The 16,929-nt window shown below is 35.5% G+C and overlaps 1 protein-coding gene across 1 annotated transcript in view; it reads left to right on the forward strand.

Moving 5' to 3' along the window:
- The window catches only part of CACUL1 (CDK2 associated cullin domain 1), a 72,125-nt gene that overhangs the window by 39,990 nt on the left and 15,206 nt on the right, over positions 1 to 16,929 (forward strand). Inside the window, exons 4-7 of the mRNA XM_060033992.1 lie at positions 5,161 to 5,256; positions 9,999 to 10,101; positions 12,098 to 12,187; positions 15,738 to 15,876. Of these exons, the coding sequence (XP_059889975.1) occupies positions 5,161 to 5,256; positions 9,999 to 10,101; positions 12,098 to 12,187; positions 15,738 to 15,876 (428 nt within the window). The remainder of the gene's footprint in view (positions 1 to 5,160; positions 5,257 to 9,998; positions 10,102 to 12,097; positions 12,188 to 15,737; positions 15,877 to 16,929) is intronic.

Consider the following 16,929-nt stretch of genomic DNA (forward strand, 5'->3'; position numbering starts at 1 on the left):
ATTACTCTCTACAAAATAGCATCTGTATGAAGTAATTCATTGCAACATCTTGTGGTAATAAAAGATTAGCAACAAGCTATCAAATGGGGGACTGGTTAAATAAATAGTACATTCAAACATTGTACTTAAAAGAATAGATTTCTTTCAAAAGTGGTTTGAGGACCTCTAAGGGTCCCTGAAGTCTTTTCAGGGGGTCTGTTTTTCTAATACTACTAAGCTCTTATTTTCCCTTTTCACTGTGTGGCTGTTGGGTCTGGGGGTAAAACTGCTTGGTGCCTTAGCATTTTCAGCTCTACAGACTCACAGCAGAAAACAAAAGCATTGCACTTAAGAATGTCCTAGATGAAGCAATGAAAAATATGAATTTTATTGAATTGTGACTTTGCCTGTACTTAGAAAAATATTCTTTGTGAAGAAATGGGAAGCTGTATACTAAAGTAACAGTGATTGTTTTGAAAAATAGCGCTTCTGTGGTTATATGAGTTTTGAGCTAAGCTAGCTATTAAGCTAGTGTTTTCCCCTATAAAACACTCCTTTTATTTGAAAGAATGACTGACAAACTATGGTTATTTAGACTGGCGTTTAATAAACATTTTCTGAAAAATGAAAGAAGTGTGTCACTTCAAGGAAAACAACTGACGGTATTTGTTGCCAGTGAGAAAATTTGAGCTTTGAAGTGAAAATTAGAATTTTGGAAAACCTGTATCTACAATGATGATCTTGATAGCATCCCAGTACTTAAAAAGACTTTTCTGATGAGGTAGATGATGATAACTTTTTTTGATGTTGTATAGTGAAATGTGTCAACATTTAGATGTACATAACTCAGTGAGTCAGTATTTTTCAAATGACAGGTTTGTAATGCTATAAAATGTATCTGTAAAAGACCCATTCAAAGTAGAAGATAGAACAATGGGTTTTAATGTAATAGAGTATCAAGAATTCATTGATAGTTTCAGATTCATATCCCAACTAACCTTTACGAAACTACCACTTGTCAAGTTTCAGAGAAAAATATCTACAATTATTTGAAAAGGCTATTAAAATATGCCTTCCTTTTCTGACTACATATCTGTGTGAAGGTAGATTTTCTTCATTTACTTTAGCCAAAACATCACATCACAACTGATTCAGTACAGAAGCAGATATGAGAATCCAGCTGTCTTCTATTAAGCCACTCTCAAGAGACTTACAAAACTGTAAAAACAATACCACTCTTCTTACTAATTTTTTGGGGGGAAAATATAGTTATTTACATATAACTTAGTTTATAATATAAAATATTTAACTGTATTTTAACATGAAAATTGTTAAAATGTGATGAGCTTATTGTCATTTTAGAATATATTAATACATAGTCTTAAAACCCAGTTTTAGTTTCTAATATGGTAAATACTAATAGATACAACCTACATTATAAATAAAAGCTTTTTGGAATTTCCAGTTATTTTTAAGAGTATAAAGGGTTCCTGATATCAAAATGTTTGAGAAACACTAGAATAAAACAGTCTCCAAGCTACATTGTTAGGAAGAGTGCAGATCAGTATGATTGTAAGTTAGCACTTGTGTGAAAAAGGATATAAATGGGATTCTTATTTTTTTGTATATATGTAAAATTCTTCTGGAAGGTTATAAAGGAATTAAGTGTTGGTTTGTTCAATGCGGAAGGAATGAAAGGTAAATTCTTTACTCTAAACCCTTTTGAACTAATTTGAATTTTAAACCAGATGAATGAATTACTGATTTAAAAAAGAAGAAGAAGAAATTAAAACATTCCTACCAGCTATATTACAAATTTCAGGGAATCTAAGTCTGTTATGAGAAGTTGGAGCATGTTTGGAGTAATGGTTATTTTTCTGGCCAATTGCTTTTTCTTATTTTATTTGAGAAGAAAATGAAGCTTGCTTATTTTAGGGGTAAAAAATTTCATTTAATGTCCAATCCAAATACATTCATGGTAAAATTATGTAAATCAAATAGGTAGCAATTTCCACAATGGGACCCAAAGTATACTGAACTTAAGTTTTAAGGAGGAACAATTCGATTGGTTTTGTTACTAACAGGTATTTCTAGGTTTCTAGTAAAGAGCATGGATTTATTTTAGAAGACTATTATAATTTGTAGTCTGTCATTTAAGAGGTTTTGAATAAGTGCTGCATGTAATGTGGAAGTAAAAAAGCTAAGTAAACGTTCTGACATTTGATTCAGTACAAAAGGTACTTTTTAATACTCATAACCTTTGTGGCTTTGGGAAGTCTTGAAAAGAATAACTAAGGAATTCAATTTTATTTATTCTGTCTGCTATGAAGTGTGGCTTTTGATCAATGTTCATACTTTTAACTTTTAGATAGATAAAGTATCCTTTTATGAAAAAGGAAAATTATTTTAATGCAAAAACTCTTCAGATTTTCTTTTTTCATATCATACTTCTAAAATTTATTTCTTTGAATATTGAAATATCATTTCCAGAGTTCTTCGAAGCAGTTTAGAGAAAGATATTACATGTGATTCTGTTCATTATAGTGAAAAGTTTGCCCATAATGTGGAACTGTTTTCCCCAGTTTTTTTAGTTAACAAAGAATGCCTTTAATAATGTTAATAGGTTTTTCTGAAGTATTAAACAAATAGGTAGTTCATTCATAAAGGAGTTTACTCTTGCTACTTGCATGTGCATGTGTAATAGTTGACATTTTTCTAAGCACACATTATTTTCTTTGATTCTCAGCACATCTTGGAAATAGCACAATTAGTGTTTTTCTTATTTTTTATATGTATGGAAATTGAAATTCAGAGGGCTAAATGAATTGTCATATAACCTTGTTAAATGATAGAATAGCAATTCAGATTTAAGCAAGGCTAGATTAGATTTAAACACTTTAGATTTAAGTAAGACTGTCCTAAGTACAAAAAAAAGCACTTATCTATACCTACTATGCTCGGGTTCTGTGGTCTGCACTAGAGATGTAAAGATAAGACACAGATCTTGCCCTCTAGGGGCTGAAAGTTTAGTGACAGAGACTACCCAGTGGAGAAGTGAGTAAGTGTGGTGGTGCCCTGTTGAAGGGCCGTATATCTCAGTTTTGAAGAAGTGAAACAGATCTTGAAGGATGAGTAGAAGTTAGCCAGGGTGAGTATGGTTGAGGGTGGTGATAAAAGGCGTCAGGTAGAAGATACAGTGAAGGAGGCCTAAGCAGCATACGGACATTGTTTGGGAACTGTTAGTAGTTCCATGTGATGACTGTGCTGGGCTACACGGGAGAATGAGCAGGATGTGAAAGCAGAGAGGTAGATAGTGGCCTAAACTGGAAGTCTGAACTTTCTTCTAAAAGTTTCAGGGTGCTAAAAATTGATTATAAATAGTTGGAAGGACTGAGTTTGAGCAAGGTTAGAGTCTTAATTCTTGGGCTTATTAGCTGTAGGACTGTAATCAGTTGACCAAATATTTCTGAGCCCCAGTTGCCTCAGATGTTAAATGGAAATAATGTTCAATTTATTGCAGTAGGAGGGCTAAGAAAAATAAATGTTTTAAAAAAAAAAGCACCAAGTGTGCACCAAACCTGTATGTAAGAACTCAGTAATGAAAGATGAATTAAAAGTAAGGACAGCCTCACTGTACATATCTAAGCTTCTAAGTAGAACTGAAAAAAATGAATTAAATTTTATTTCAAAATATTATTGGACTATTTGGACATTTCTAAAACAGCTTAGCTGAAATGGTTTTATAATTTCAATGTTTAAATTTAATATTTAGGAGTCTTTCAACGTGGTGTTTCTTTATATACTTGTGTGAAAGCCAGACTTTGTGTATATGATGTGGTTGTCAGATGATGAGGCTGTCATGAGATAGCCCTTGTGTAGAATCAGTTTTGTTTGTGTGATGTTTTGTGCCATGCCCATTCCCCCAACTCCGTGGCCCAGGAATGAATTCATAGCTGGAAGACCTGGATCTGTCATTCTAATTTTAGGCAAATCCTTGCCCATTTGTGTGTTTCTTCAACATTAAAATGGTACTTAATTAATTTAGCTTTAGGGAATAAAATGAAATAGTACATGGATACGTTTTTGTAAAACACAGTATCTTAGTCTGCTTGGGCTGCCATAACAAAATACTACAGACTGAGTGGTTTAAACAACAGATATTTATTTCTCACCATTCTGGAGGCTGGGAAGTCCAAGATTAAGGTGTCAGCTGATTTGGTTCCTGATGAGAGCTCTCTTCCTGGCTTGTAGACAGCCATCCTCTTGCAGTGTGCTCACATGGCCTTTCCTCTGAGTGTGCTTTGGGGGAGGGGAGGGAGAGGAAGGGGAAAAGAATGAGCCCCTTGGTGTCTTTTCTCATAAGGACACTAATCCTGTAGGATAAGGGCTCTACTCTTATGACCTCATTTAGCCTTAATTACTTCCTTACTCTAAATAGAGCTGCACTGGTTAGGGTTTTAACATAGGGATTTGTGTGTGGGGACACACACACTCACATTCATTCCACAACGTGCAGTTAAATTGGAAGTGTTCTCTTTTGATGGCTTTATGACATGGTATTTGGTAACAATGAGTTAAATGCCAGTCATGTATTATATTTATTTTAACTGCTCTCCAGAGCTGCAGATGTATATGGACCATTTGAGTCCTGCTTTCTAGCCAATAGGTTTATAATTGGCTAGCTACAGGAGTGGTACAACCAAGTTAGTATCAACTTAGAATATTACTGTGCCTAAGGTAATTCTAACATGTCAACAGCCATTCTCATAGTATATTAAGCCTATATCACTTCCTTGAATTTCCCCCCCATTGCAAGCCCAAATATAGTTTGATTCCCATAGTAAATGTCTATAGTTTAGTGGTGATTTAAAAAATCATATCATTTATTTTAAGTGTAAATTCACCCTTTTACTTGTTAACAGAGCAAAGCCTTTTAACTGACATGGGAAGCTTACACACATTTTAAAGGCAGCTAAATCAAACCTCAGTTTTGCATAGCAGATATTGGAATAGAGATAGAAATCTTAACTAAACTTCAGGATACAAGCCTCCTCTTTTTCTTTATTGTGAATTTCAGTGTGAACTTTGATTGAGTTCTAAGTCTGTTTGCATTTTAGATTGTGCCGGAAGATCTTTACACCTGGTTTCCTGGAATGATCACATTTATGTTCTTTTTCACAGGCCAGCCCTCCAGATCTCTATATTGAAAGATTTAATATAGCTCTTGGACAGTATATGGGAGCATTGCAGAGCATTGTGCCTCTTTTCATATATATGGTAAGTTAGAGCTGTTTCCCCTTTGCAGATACCTCTGTTTATTGGTCTAAGTGCAGATAGATGCAGAAAGTTAAGCATATTCTATTTTTCTTTTACTATGTATTATGTTAGAAATGGAAATTAATCTATTTCAGCAATGTTCATAGTGTTGGCATAGAAGACTTATTTAGCCTTTCACTGTTTAAAAATTTCATAAATACCGTTGCTGAAACAGACAGTTAGGCATTAATAATCAGCAGTCACCCAATTAACATTTTGTTTCTGCCATATGGAAGATACTGTGCTTGGAAAATAAAGATATATCAGAAAGATTTCTTACCTTCAGAAAATAGAGAGTTAAGACATGTATCTACAAACATGATGTATAATAAATGCCAAGGAAGTAACTCCATAAAAAGTAGAACAGTAAAGTTTGCTTTCATTCTGTTAATCTCTTTCACTTGGAAAATTATGCCATGAGTACGTCTTGTAGTCTGTTGACTTTGTTGAAGTGTCCCCGCCCTGTCCCCCACCCCCCCACCCCCGCCTTTTAAATATATAAGCTATAGGATCTTAATGTTAGTGTTCCTGTTGAACAGGAAGAGCCCTTAGAAACCATTGTCCCACTTTCTCTTTGTTGATTAGATTAGGGAATGGTTGTTTAGGTTGATCCTACAACCTAAACCTAGAGAATGGGTTGTAGCCTAGAGATAAACTATGTGTGTAATACCAATCTTCAAAATGATTTATTCTCCATAAGATATGCTTTACTGAAAAAAACAGAACATTGGGAGGAATTTGTGTCATCAGTGGGAGACTACTATTTAAATAATTTATGGAGGATATTTACCGTAGAAAAATACGCAGTTAAAAATAATGACATGTCAAAAACCCTGCAGAAAGTAGGCATAGAGGGAACTTTCCTTAACATAATAAAGGCCATATATGACAAACCCACAGCCAACATCGTCCTCAATGGTGAAAAACTGAAAGCATTTCCACTAAGATCAGGAACAAGACAAGGTTGCCCACTCTCACCACTCTTATTCAACATAGTTTTGGAAGTTTTAGCCACAGCAATCAGAGAAGAAAAGGAAATAAAAGGAATCCAAATCGGAAAAGAAGAAGTAAAGCTGTCACTGTTTGCAGATGACATGATACTAGACATAGAGAATCCTAAAGATGCTACCAGAAAACTACTAGAGCTAATCAATGAATCTGGTAAAATAGCAGGATACAAAATGAATGCACAAAAATCTCTGGCATTCCTATACACTAATGATGAAAAATCTGAAAGTGAAATCAAGAAAACACTCCCATTTACCATTGCAACAAAAACAATAAAATATCTAGGAATAAACCTACCTAAGGATACAAAAGACCTGTATGCAGAAAATTATAAGACACTGATGAAAGAAATTAAAGATGATACAAATAGATGGAGAGATATACCATGTTCTTGGATTGGAAGAATCAACATTGTGAAAATGACTGTACTACCCAAAGCAATCTACAGATTCAATGCAATCCCTATCAAACTACCACTGGCGTTTTTCACAGAACTAGAACAAAAAAATTCACAATTTGTATGGAAACACAAAAGACCCCGAATAGCCAAAGCAATCTTGAGAATGAAAACCGGAGCTGGAGGAATCAGGCTCCCTGGCTTCAGACTATACTACAAAGCTACAGTAATCAAGACAGTATGGTACTGGCACAGAAAGAGAAGGATCAGTGGAACAGGATAGAAAGCCCAGAGATAAACCCACGCACATATGATCACCTTATCTTTGATAAAGGAGGCAGGAATGTACAGTGGAGAAAGGACAGCCTCTTCAATAAGTGCTGCTGGGAAAACTGGACAGGTACATGTAAAAGTATGAGATTAGATCACTCCCTAACACCATACACAAAAATAGGCTCAAAATGGATTAAAGAACTAAATGTGAGGCCAGAAACTATCAAACTCTTGGAGGAAAACATAGGCAGAACACTCTGTGACATAAATCACAGCAAGATCCTTTTTGACCCACCTCCTAGAGAAATGGAAATAAAAACAAAAATAAACAAATGGGACCTAATGAAACTTCAAAGCTTTTGCACAGCAAAGGAAACCACAAACAAGACCAAAAGACAACCCTCAGAATGGGAGAAAATATTTGCAAATGAAGCAACTGACAAAGGATTAATCTCCAAAATTTATAAGCAGCTCATGCAGCTCAATAACAAAAAAACAAACAACCCAATCCAAAAATGGGCAGAAGACCTAAATAGACATTTCTCCAAAGAAGATATACAGACTGCCAACAAACACATGAAAGAATGCTCAACATCATTAATCATTAGAGAAATGCAAATCAAAACTACAATGAGATACCATCTCACACCAGTCAGAATGGCCATCCTCAAAAAATCTAGAAACAATAAATGCTGGAGAGGGTGTGGAGAAAAGGGAACACTCTTGCACTGCTGGTGGGAATGTGAATTGGTACAGCCACTATGGAGGTTCCTTAAAAAACTACAAATAGAACTACCATATGACCCAGCAATCCCACTACTGGGCATATACCCTGGGAAAACCATAATTCAAAAAGAGTCATGTACCAAAATGTTCATTGCAGCTCTATTTACAATAGCCCGGAGATGGAAACAACCTAAGTGTCCATCATCGGATGAATGGATAAAGAAGATGTGGCACATATATACAATGGAGTATTATTCAGCCATAAAAAGAAACGAAATTGAGCTATTTGTAATGAGATGGATAGACCTAGAGTCTGTCATACAGAGTGAAGTAAGTAAGAAAGAGAAAGACAAATACTGTATGCTAACACACATATATATAGAATTTAAGAGAGAAAAAAAAATGTCATGAAGAACCTAGGGGTAAGACAGGAATAAAGACACAGACCTACTGGAGAATGGACTTGAGGATATGGGGAGGGGCAAGGGTGAGCTGTGACAAAGTGAGAGAGTGGCATGGACATATATACACTACCAAATGTAAAATAGATAGCTAGTGGGAAGCAGCCGCATAGCACAGGGAGATCAGCTCTGTGCTTTGTGACCACCTAGAGGGGTGGGATAGGGAGGGTGGGAGGGAGGGAGACGCAAGAGGGAAGAGATATGGGAACATATGTATATGTATAACTGATTCACTTTGTTATAAAGCAGAAACTAACACACCATTAAATAAATAAATAAATAAATCCACTCATGCTGCAAAAAAATAATAATGACATGTCTGTATGTTATTTTAGAGAGAATCTTTTCAACATACAATGTTAGGTGAAAAAGCAAGATGTAAAACAGTGTGTGTTATAGTTCATTAGCAAGTGTTTTCTTCTTCATTTTAGAGGAGAAAAAAGCATATCCAAAAAAATGTAAGAATATTTTAGAAAGAATATACAAAAGTTTTCGCAGTGCAGGATGGGGCCTTTGGGAATGCGACAGAAGTTCTGCTTGGGAGACTCCTTTTTATTGCATACCCTTTTGCGTGGTTTTATTTTGTAATTATGTGCATGTTTTATATATATATATATTTGGCTGCATTGGGTCTTCATTGCTGCACGTGGGCTTTCTCTAGTTGCGGCGAGAGGGGGCTACTCTTCATTGTGGTGCGTGGGCTTCTCATTGCAGTGGCTTCTCTTGTTGTGGAGCACGTGCTGTAGGCACGTGGCCTTCAGTATTTGCAGCACGTGGGCTCAGTAGTTGTGATTCATGGGCTTAGTTGCTCTACGGCATGTGGGATCTTCCCAGACCACGAAATGAACCTGTGTCCCCTGCATTGGCAGGCATATTCTTAACCACTGCACCACCAGGGAAGTCCCTTATGATTTTTTTAGAGAGAAAAAAACATGTTAAGAATTGAGAGAATCAGTGAGCCAACTTATTGACATTCATTCCTCTTTGTATTTTCCACTCCTGTGCATTGAGTTAATATTTAAACATGAACAAATTCAATCTTTTTTACTTGCCAATCATTCTAATTAGGATACTTTTGGCTGCAAGAAACAGAAAACCTGATTCAAAGTGATTTGTAAATGAGAAAGGTATTATCTCTTGTAATAAAACTCCAGAAATACGGCAGTTTCTGGGTTGGTTGAATCTGTGGTTCAACAGTGTTACCAAAGTCTCAGCTTGTTTTTTGTCTCTTTGCTTTACACATCTGTTTCATCTTGTTCTCCTCATGGTTGTAAGATGATTTTTACTCAAGCCTAGGTTTCCCTTAGTCTGATTGGGTTACCTTGGATCACTTGTCTACCTTTGAACCAAAGACCATCCATCCCTAAGGAATGCCATAAGCTGAATGACTTAGACTAATCATTAAAGTGAAATGTAGGGGAGTCAACCAGTGCATGCCCACTGCATGCTTTCAGCCTAGATCATTGATAAATAGGGTACCTTTCACTAGTGTTTCCTGCTGTTGCCTTTAGCTGATGATGTAGTCATTTAAAAGGGCATATTAAGTGCCTGTCATACAATATGGTCCATTGAATCCCTGTCTAGTTAATGTTGAGTATCTTCCCATGTTCTTTTGTATGATTTATAGCATTTTATCTTTATGTGCTTTTAACCCCATGCTAGGAAGACTATAACTAATAGTGGCAGGGCTTTTGTTTTCTGATGTTGGGTTTTTATGTTTTAATTGATGCCTTTATGAATTGTTTCCTAAAATAATTTATTTTTTAGTGCTTCAGTTCATTAGACTAATCATTTCTCTCTAATTGATGCACTGAAAAATAACTTATTTTCTTTTTCAGAATAAGTTTTACATCGAAACCAAGCTTAACAGAGACTTAAAAGATGACCTTATAAAGCTGTTTACGGAACATGTTGCAGAAAAGCACATTTACAGCCTAATGCGTAAGTAATTAATCTTACGGGGATGACATAACAGTAGCAGTGTTTTGGGGTTTTTTTTTTTGAATCAAAGAGCATTGGCATCTAAACCCCAATGTTGATGTCTTCTGAATCTTGTAGTGATCATAAAGCCCAATTCTATACAGAGAGACACTGAGGAATTGAAAATGTGACATGAAGATCACCCAGTGAGCTGGGAGCAGCCAGGTCATTGGACAGTGCCTTCATATCTGGCATGATACTTGCTGCCTTTTTTTTTCTCTGACATTGGGGGAAATATTAAGGAGTTCACCCGTAAATTTGTTACTGGTAATTCTAGAAGGAGTGTAATGTTAATATCTTTGAAATGGTAGCACAGTATCCTCTCAGTTTACTTATTTGTACTAAAAAAAAAGGTAGATGACAATTAAGCTTGTGAGAAAGTAAATCCTAAGTTAAATAAAGCATATGAGAATTAAACATATGTAAAGCACCTAGCACCTGTTACATGCTCAATAAGTATTTTCTTCCCTCTCAAGCTACTTCTCCCTCAAATTCCCATTTTCTTTTCCTTAAAAGGGGAGTTCAACTGGAAAATTTTACTTTTAAAGACTTTTCCTACAATGAATTTTAAGTGGAGAGGATTTTAGTGAAATGTTATACCTTCTTAACCTTACCTTTTGTTACTGAATGTGATTATTTTTCAGTTAATTCATCCCAAATTAATTTATGTACATTTTACGTATAACTTAACCTGTGAATTTATCATTTCCTTATAGCTATCAAATTTGACATAGGTGGTTATAGTTATGTAGAAGTTGTTTGCAAATGTATATATTTGACCACATAATGAATGTGTGATTGAACATAAAGAGTTAGTGGAAACAACACTTACTGAAAACCAAACGATCGGTCAAAAAGGAGGAGGAAGATGGATTAATAGAGATAGATAGGGTTTGGGGTACATGTTGAAATTAGAGAGAACCTTGAGTAGAATAGCCTCTAAAAACCTAAAATTTAGAATTTCAATTTTTAAACATGACATTTTAAAATATGATTTTTCTGCAATGCCTGGCATTGCAAATGTAATTCACGTTGCATGTTTGAAACTACAGAAATCATTGTTGGCCAAGTGAGATGGTGTTTCCATTTTTTAAAAGGTGGGGATAGAAGAAAACAACTTATATAATTTTACAAGCTGGCTTAGATGAAAATTATGCCAAGTTTCATGGGTATTTGGTTAGTAAATTACAGGTCTTTGAGAGATGAATTAAAAATGAGCCGTTTTGAGTCAGTAGTATCTGTCATATTCATTAAATGATGGAGTTCGTTTATATATGTTTTGTCTAGAGGAAGTATTTGTATCCATTTAACATATTTTAATAATATTTTTGTGTGACCATAGATAACCTAAAAGAAAACTGACTCTGTTGTCATGTTTAGTCAGGATCACATGGTTAGACAGTGTGATCTCTTGCCTTTACCTTTAGTAAGAAAAAGTACCTGCAGTTGTAGCATTTGGGAAAGTGAGTTTCTGACTCTGATCTCAGTTACTAGAATTACTAATAACATGTCTCAGAAAAATTCCAAGAGCCTCATATATGGGTGATTTGGGGGAAAGGGAAATGATTGAGGGAGTTAGAGAATATTTCATTCCCCAAATGTAAATCTTTTGAATCGTGACGTTGATAGGAAGTATTTATAGCTCACTCACTAAGTACCATGAATACTGTTGCTTTTAGAAAGCTTTACTTATTTTCAGAACCTCCATCAATTGAATCATTTCCGTTCGTGTTTCAACAGATACGCACATATCTACTTGTTAGATTGAGCTCTACTGCACTGGATTAAAAAAAAAAATCTTTAGTGTACAACTACTTGGTTTGCCCTCTTGGGCTGTTCTTTTCTTGCCCTTGTTTATTACCCTTCAGTCTTTGGGAGAAATAGTGATAGAAAGTGAAACCTTGACAATCAATAAAGTGTTGTATCATTTTTATAACCCATTTCCTCTCTATTTCAGCTTTACTTTTAGAAGCCCAGTCAACACCATTTCAGGTCACACCTTCAACTATGGCAAATATTGTGAAAGGCCTGTACACTCTCAGACCAGGTAAACATTCATCATTTCTTTAGGGGTTGGACTTGTTTGTTTGTTTATGGCACTTCCAGCCCTATCTGTGAGAGGATAGTGTTTCTATGTGTTTTCTGAGGTCTAATGGTATTTGGATTTGTTATAGCAAAAAAATTGAGTATATACTCATCATTGTGAAATGTAAGCTCAGGACCTCACTTGGAAATCTTTCTATGCTAGTGAAAACCAACTAGTTTGGGGAATACAAAAATAGTTTGTAGGAGACACTTTAGATAAAGTCGAATCTTATGTCTGGCATTAATCTCTTTTGTTGTTGTGAGGTTCTTCTTCACTTCTACCCCACATTGCAAATATGCACGGGTGTACACATTCACAACTCCATCTTGTTAGGCCTATTATATAACTTACAAGGAATCTAGAAGTGTTGGTAAAGTTACAGTCATTTCATAAGGATAGTTTGAAGAGAAAGATAGAATAGCAGAACCAAAAATCAAAGATCACTGTATTCAAAGGCATGGTTTGTAAATTATCTTAATGTATCTGTCTTATAATAAAAACATCTTGGGACTTCCCTGGTGGTGCAATGGTTGGGAATCCGCCTGCCAGTGCAGGGGACACGGGTTTGAGCCCTGGTCCGGGAAGATTCCACATGCTGCAGAGCAACTGGGCCCTTGTGCCACAACTACTGAGCCTGCGTTCTAGAGCCTGCGAGCCACAACTACTGAGCCCTCATGCCACAATTACTGAAGCCCATGCACCTAGAGCCTGTGCTCCACAACAAGAGAGGCCACCGCAATGAGAAGCCCGCTCACTGCAATGAAGAGTAGCTCCTGCTCGACGCAACTAGAGAAAAGCCCGCATACAGCAGTGAAGACCCAACGCAGCCAAAAATAAATAAATTAAAAAAAAAAAAAAACCCATTGTGAATTTAAAGGACTCTCAAGATGCTTTTGTATGTATCTTTCTGTTTTTAACCCAGAGCCTCAAACTTAGCATAGTTGTCTAGCCAATTAAAAAATGTCCGTAGGAGAGAGATTGCAGAAGTTCAGGGTAGAAAATCATTTTTCAGTGTAGAAACTTAAGGTTTGCTTTTTTGACAGCAATTATCTTTTTATGAAATTCTTTTGTCATTTGAGGATTGAATGAAATAAAACGTGATCTAAAGAGCTTAACATAGTACCTGATAATGTAATGAGCATGCTAATATTAACTGTTGTTACTACTATTCAGTTGGGTCCAGTGGTTATTTTATTTTAATTAATTGATGTCTGAATAGTTTACTTACTTAATTTAAAAGATATATCAGAATTTAGCTTGCTAAAATGGAAACCAGTTTAAAACTGATACTAGGGGTAGACTGTGATACCCAGAAGTACCGTCTTTCTCAGGCTACTTTCAGCAGTTAGTAACTTCTAGAGAGTCAAATGTAATGTTACTTAAATTTGGATCAGTTCTTGCTCTGTTCTTCATAATTTTTAGACAAATTATTCCTATAATTATTTATATAAAGTAGCAAAAGTGTTGCATGTGTCCAATAAACTGATATATTTCTTTTTCCAGTTTCTTAGAATTTTGAATTTCATTTTACTAAATGTGATGAAAATAGCTCATGAGTTTTTCTTTTAGTGCTGGCTTATGAATGATTTTTTTCTTTTGGAAGGCATCCAAATACAGTGTGACAGATTTCTAAATTCTCCCTCCCAAGTGGGCAGCTTTATCAGCTCTGGCTTTTATCATAAGTAACAAAATTACAGAATAAAACTAGTCATTAAGGGTAGAAAAACTTATAGATGCTTCTTTATCTAAATGCTATTTTTATCCAGGTTTGAGCTCTTGTAATAGGTTTCATACTACTTGTGAGGAGAATTCTGTATTTGAGAACTGTCCTTTTGAAAAGGTGAATTTTATCACAGACTAACCTTTTGCTGTCCTAGCTGTTTTCTGAGACACTATTAAACATACTTTGACGTTTACTTGTCTTGCGCGGGCCCAAAGCAGATTTATTCACCTGACAGATTATGGTTAAACTATTTTAAAAGTTGAATTTTAAATGTAAAAGTTTCTTTCATTGCAGTAGTTCTTAAGTGCTGATTTTTATATAATGAATGCATCTGAATCACCCAAAAAAGTTTGTTAAACTGTAGATTCCTGGGCCCTAATCCTTGGAGATTCTGATAACATCTATTATTTACATGTGTTTCTACCTAGTGTTTAGAAGCTCAGTCTAGGAATAGTTCCCATCATCCCATGCTGCACTTCTTCATTTAATACATGCACTTTTCATTGTTTCTTTTTCTTTATTTTATGCCTGGTGTTCCATAAAATGTCAAACTGGTTTGACTCCTTGCCAACTCTGACTGATGGGTTAGTGGTTCCCCAGGGCACTGAGTTGAGACTCTTTCTAAAGCCATATTTGAACTGAGCTTGAAGGAGGGACACTATTGAGAACATTTTGACATGAATTTGTACAAAGCGTGAGTGGATTGGCCTTGGTGGTGTTTGTGGTGTTGGTTTTTTTTTTTCCCCCCATCTCTAATTTAGCTATTCTTTTGGGTATTTTTTTTTTAACTTGCCAATGACCCAGCATTGCATAGCATTAAATGTGTTTTTTTCAGATTTAGAATTATTTACTTAGATTACAGTTTTTAAAATGAGCATGCTGGATTAAATAGAGCATTGACATTTTATGGGTTTTATTTATGGGTTTTATATATATACAGCCAAGATGTTTCCAAAAGATAAAATTTGAAAGGGCTCGATTAAAAGAATCCAAAAGGGCGTAGAGATGGGCAGTATTTATATTTAGTGCTCACTGAGTAGGGGAAGAGTATCTGATCTGTTAAAACGCTTTATAATAAAGATACGAATTTATCTTTGTCATGTCTGATGCACATATTTTCCTTAGACTTCTCTTTGTCTTTTTATTTTGATGAATAAATGTTTATTTTTCTGTAGGTTATTCTGTTGATCTTTTATCTTTTCCTTAATAATTTGATAACCATTTAATTCTGTTTTCTTTCACTGTTATATATGTTTAATTTGCTGTAATTTAATGTGAGTCAAAGTAGGTTTATATTTTAAAAGTACTTACCAGTTATCTCTCCCATCTCCCTCTGCATTTTTGAGGTACTTTTTTTATATGTCTGCTTACTACCACATGTACTATTCTATTTTTAGGCCAGTGTATTGTTTTAATTAATGCTTTATAGGGCTAAGTATTTCCACCAAATCCCTTCCCTCCAAGTCCCCGCCTGCTCAGAATTCTTTGGTTATTTCATTCATGTTTTCTTCCATATTTAGAATTTTTGATAAGTTTCCTTCAAAAATTCTCTAGGGCTTTTTGTTAATGTTGTTAAATCATAAAAAATATAAAAATATCCACTTTCTATAAATTCTATTTAGAAAGGAAACTTAACCTCTTTATCAGAAGGGGTTGCACTAGTTTTTTTCCCCATTTTAAGTTTGGTTTAATACATAATCTTGTTCTTTGGGAAGAAAACTTTCCCTTTTCTACTTAATGTAATTTGTCTATACGATCTCCTTAATGAATCTTTTCCTTCCCTCACAGAGTGGGTTCAGATGGCTCCGACTCTATTTTCTAAATTTATTCCAAACATTCTCCCTCGTGCAGTGGAGTCTGAACTTTCTGAATATGCTGCTCAAGATCAGAAACTTCAAAGAGAACTTATACAGAATGGTTTTACAAGGCAAGTTTTCTTTTCCTTTTGTGACAAAGTATGTCCATTTCCTTTGGCTTGGCAGGGGAGGGATGCCAGCGTTCTTAAAATGGGAGATGGCTGTGTGAGAGTCAAGGTGGTGTTGCTGGGAGAGGTGGTGAGCTCCCTCTGTGGAAGTGCTGAAGCTGGGTTTTGATTTTATGGGAGCTGCTTCACTTAAGTGGAGTTTGAAGAAGGGATTTCTCATTGGGTGGGCAGTTAGGCTGGACAGCCTCCAAAGAGCTCTTCCAACTTTGATCTGCTTATACTAGTTTTGAATATTTGGAAAAACCTTGTAGAAATTTTATGATCAGTTATAATGTACATTTATGACTAAACTAGCAAATGATTTTATGACTAAACTAACAAATGATATTGTAACTAAACTGGTGAAGAGCCTTCAGATTCTGTTTTTCATATTTCCATTTTCCCCCTAAATTCTAGTTGCTGCTTCTTAAAAAGTAGGTTATCACTTAAATGTGTCCACAAAATTTGCCTCCCTCGATTTTTTATTTTTTAAAAAATTTTCTCCTGTTTATTTTTTATTTTTGGCTGCGTTGGGTCTTTGTTGCTGCGTGCAGGCTTTCTCTAGTTGTAGCAAGCGGGGGCTACTCTTTGTTGCGGAGTGCGGGCTTCTCATTGCAGTGGCTTCTCTTGTTGCAGAGCATGGGCTCTAGGCGCGCAGGCTTCAGTAGTTGTAGCATGTGGGCTCAGTATTTGTGGCGCACGGGCTTTAGTTGCTCTACGGTATGTGAGATCTTCCTGGATCAGGGATCGAACCCATGTCCCCTGCATTGGCAGGCGGATTCTTAACCACTGTGCCACCAGGGAAGTCCAGCCTCCCTTGATTTTGCTATAAACACTTTGCTAATTTTTCTAAAATTTGCAATTCAGTATCACGGCTTTATCAAAGTGCATATTTTCAACCAAAATTATGTAAAAATTTTGTGATTCCCTATGGGAAAGCACCCTGTTGTGTCACCAAATCATTAAAGGGTACAGTAGTACTTTTTTTTGTTTGTTTATTTTTGTTTTTTTAATATC

Source organism: Delphinus delphis, chromosome 16 (genome assembly GCF_949987515.2).
Source record: "Delphinus delphis chromosome 16, mDelDel1.2, whole genome shotgun sequence".
In the NCBI taxonomy this organism is placed as follows: Eukaryota; Metazoa; Chordata; class Mammalia; order Artiodactyla; family Delphinidae; genus Delphinus; species Delphinus delphis.